Source organism: Nematolebias whitei, chromosome 24 (genome assembly GCF_014905685.2).
Source record: "Nematolebias whitei isolate Nwh7 chromosome 24, NemWhi1, whole genome shotgun sequence".
Taxonomy (NCBI): Eukaryota; Metazoa; Chordata; class Actinopteri; order Cyprinodontiformes; family Rivulidae; genus Nematolebias; species Nematolebias whitei.
The window spans coordinates 973,457-976,350 of NC_056521.1; the positions used below are offsets into that span (position 1 = coordinate 973,457).

Here is a 2,894-nt window from a genome sequence, read left to right on the forward strand (position 1 = left end):
TCAGCTTCCTGTGGCTCCTGAGACAGCTCTGTCCTCAGCTTCCTGTGGCTCCTGAGACAACTGTCCTCAGCTTCCTGTGGTCCATATTCAGTGTGTTACACACCATGATACCAACCAGCCCTGTGACTACCGTCACCCTTTAAACAGGCAGATTTATTACAGACTGAAGACATCTGAGATGCTGTTTACAGGACGCACCTGAGTCTAACATGTCCCCGTGGACCAACGGTCCATCCTTTTTGGCCGGGCCAGGTTCATTAGTTTATCTATTTTGAATCTAGTAATTTAAAAGCAATGACATATTTTTTCCACTTTTGTCAGGTTCCAGTTATTTGTTACCTTTGTGCAATGTTGTTAGTTTAACAAGAAGGAACAAACGAATGTGTCCGTGTCTGTATGTTCTGCTGCGTTTCCATTACTTAGCCATGTCCTTGGACAACTGCATGAACTGCTCCCCGTCCTCCAGAGGCAGCAGAGACAAGATCCTGCGGTACCCGTCCATGCACTGTTTGTGCTCTCCTAAGCGCATATGGAGGCTGGAACGTTCCCATAGGTAGCGCACGTTGGTTGGGTCATACTTGATAGCTGACGAGCAGAAAAAAAAAAAACAACTTAGAATATCAGCTGCCTTTTTAATCCCCACCTACCGTAATTTCCAGACTATGGAGCACACCTGACTATAAGCTGTGCACACAAAATAAAAATAAAAAGTTGTACATGTCTAACAGGTATTCAACATGAGTGGTACAGCTACTGACAGAGATGTGTAGCTCTTGTTGCAGATCAAGAATCAACCACCAGATGGCGTTTTATAGACGTGATCTTCCTGTCCAACACTCACAGACCCCACAGGTCTTCAGGACAACTACCTCTCCAATGGTTCCTCTACTGAACGGCCGAACACAAACTAACACCTATAAGCTAGGCTAACAAGAACAGACTAATCACCAAAAGAACTATGCTCAAGAGCTAATCGAAATGATCAACCCTGAACATAAACTTTACCCATAATCCCTCTTTAAGGCCATGTGGCCAGCAGTCAACCACAGCAGAATGCTACAATACGTACTGGTAACATACACAAATACGTACAGTAAATGTTTGTTTCCTGAATAGTGCCATGTTGAGGATGACATTTTTTCAGGAGTACCGCAGGTCACGTGATTCCGGCAGGATTCTGGCGGGACTGGAGTCAACCTCATTGTAACTCACGTGACCGGACTGAAAGCTAACGGGAGCAGACAGGAGCGAGAACCGACCAATAACCAACAATGAAAATGAAAGGAAAAAAAACATGGGCGCAGCTATTTTGTAGTTTTCTTTCAGTAAGCCTTCACTTTAACACAAGTCAAAAGGACTACATTTCCCAGGAGTCAACTGTTCCAGCCGTAGCTTTTCACCGTGAGGATGGGAGGAGCAGCGAAGCGGTAACGAGTAACTAAACATAGTTTGTAATGCAAGGTGAGAAGTAAGTGTCTGTCTATTAAAGTCACAGAACAGGAAAGTGTCAAATAACCTGAACTTCATGAGAGTTGTGTTGGTGCTGAGCTGATTTAAACTTTAGTCTCAGCTGTGAGGAGCTGCTCTGTTTACCGTCAGTAAATAAACTCAAACAGCACATTGTTCTCCACCTTGTCCCTTTTAATTTAAAAATGATGCTCTGCTTTGTTATGTGGGTTTTTAGGTTAAAATCTTCATTATCTCTTGCTCAGGGTATATGCAGGAATAATGAAGTTAATTTCAATACCTTTTCAAGACTTTTTCAAGACCTTCCAAAATAAATTCAAGACCTTATCGTCACTTTGTTTTATTAAGCAACAAATCTTTGATTTACAAAACTGCTGTTGTTTTCAATTAAATCCGTGAATCTCAAACCTACAACAGAACTGAGATACAGTGGATAGAAAAAAATTCAAAAGAAGAAACTGAACCACGACTAGGTTTAAGAAAATATAGCTTAGGTTACAACAAGACTCGTAGTTATTTTAAAGTAACTTGGTTGAACAATGGCGAATAAGAAATAAACACAGTAATCATTACATGTGCCTCAGTGCAGTTGCTTTGCATTCCAGCAACTCTTCAGTTTGCACCAGCTCACTGAGTTTTTCTTTACGTCTCCTTCTCAAGACATTGGACTTGGTGATCAGTTGGGCCATTAAAGAAACTGACTTTCCCTCTGCCTGCTCTGCCAACTGATCTGCATCTTTTTGCAGAGAATCGCACACCTCTTGTAGAAGTTTTCTCTTTTTTCAGCTCTTCTAACTCAGCTCCAGCTGCTTTCCTCTTAAGGCTCTGTGTGGAAGTTTCTTTCTTCTTTCGTTGCTGTTCCAGGTAAATCCTGTACTTTGACCTTGCAGAGGCAACAGAAGCCAGCAGCTCCTTGGTCAGAGGTACCTGCAGAACACCCCCACAGACACTGACCTTGTCGCAGATCAACCTCAGAGCCTCCATCGTCTCTTCGTGTATGTTGCAGGTTTCGACCTGCTTGTTAACTGAGAATCCAGTCAAGGCAGTGAAGTCCTCTCTCCTAGCAGGAACATTGTCGAAGAGGAAGTGGAGTGAACGCAGAAGCTTGTCCAGCTGCCACATGGAAAAGCCTGCCTTCACTGCATTGTGCATGGTGTGAAGCCCACAGCTTCCAACCTTGACTAGTTGAGCTCCATAAAGCTCTGCATGCTCCTTCTGGAGAAGGTCTCCCAGCTTCAGGTTAACATTGGGGCCGTCCATACTGATGGAAACAAGCTGTCTCATATTCAGTTTGGCAACACATTCCTGTGACAACAGTATGGATTTTATATTTAATTTTTAGACACACAGGTGTTCAAATCAAGTTATGTATGTAAATATCACACACACACACACACACACACACACACACACACACACACACACAC

General features: G+C 43.1%; 1 protein-coding gene across 1 annotated transcript in view; it reads right to left on the reverse strand.

The window, feature by feature from the left end:
* LOC119429181 (general transcription factor 3C polypeptide 3) overlaps positions 1 to 2,894 on the reverse strand; it is a 22,496-nt gene that overhangs the window by 11,968 nt on the left and 7,634 nt on the right. The window contains exon 7 of the mRNA XM_037696860.1: positions 420 to 585. Coding sequence (XP_037552788.1) covers positions 420 to 585 — 166 coding nt within the window. The remainder of the gene's footprint in view (positions 1 to 419; positions 586 to 2,894) is intronic.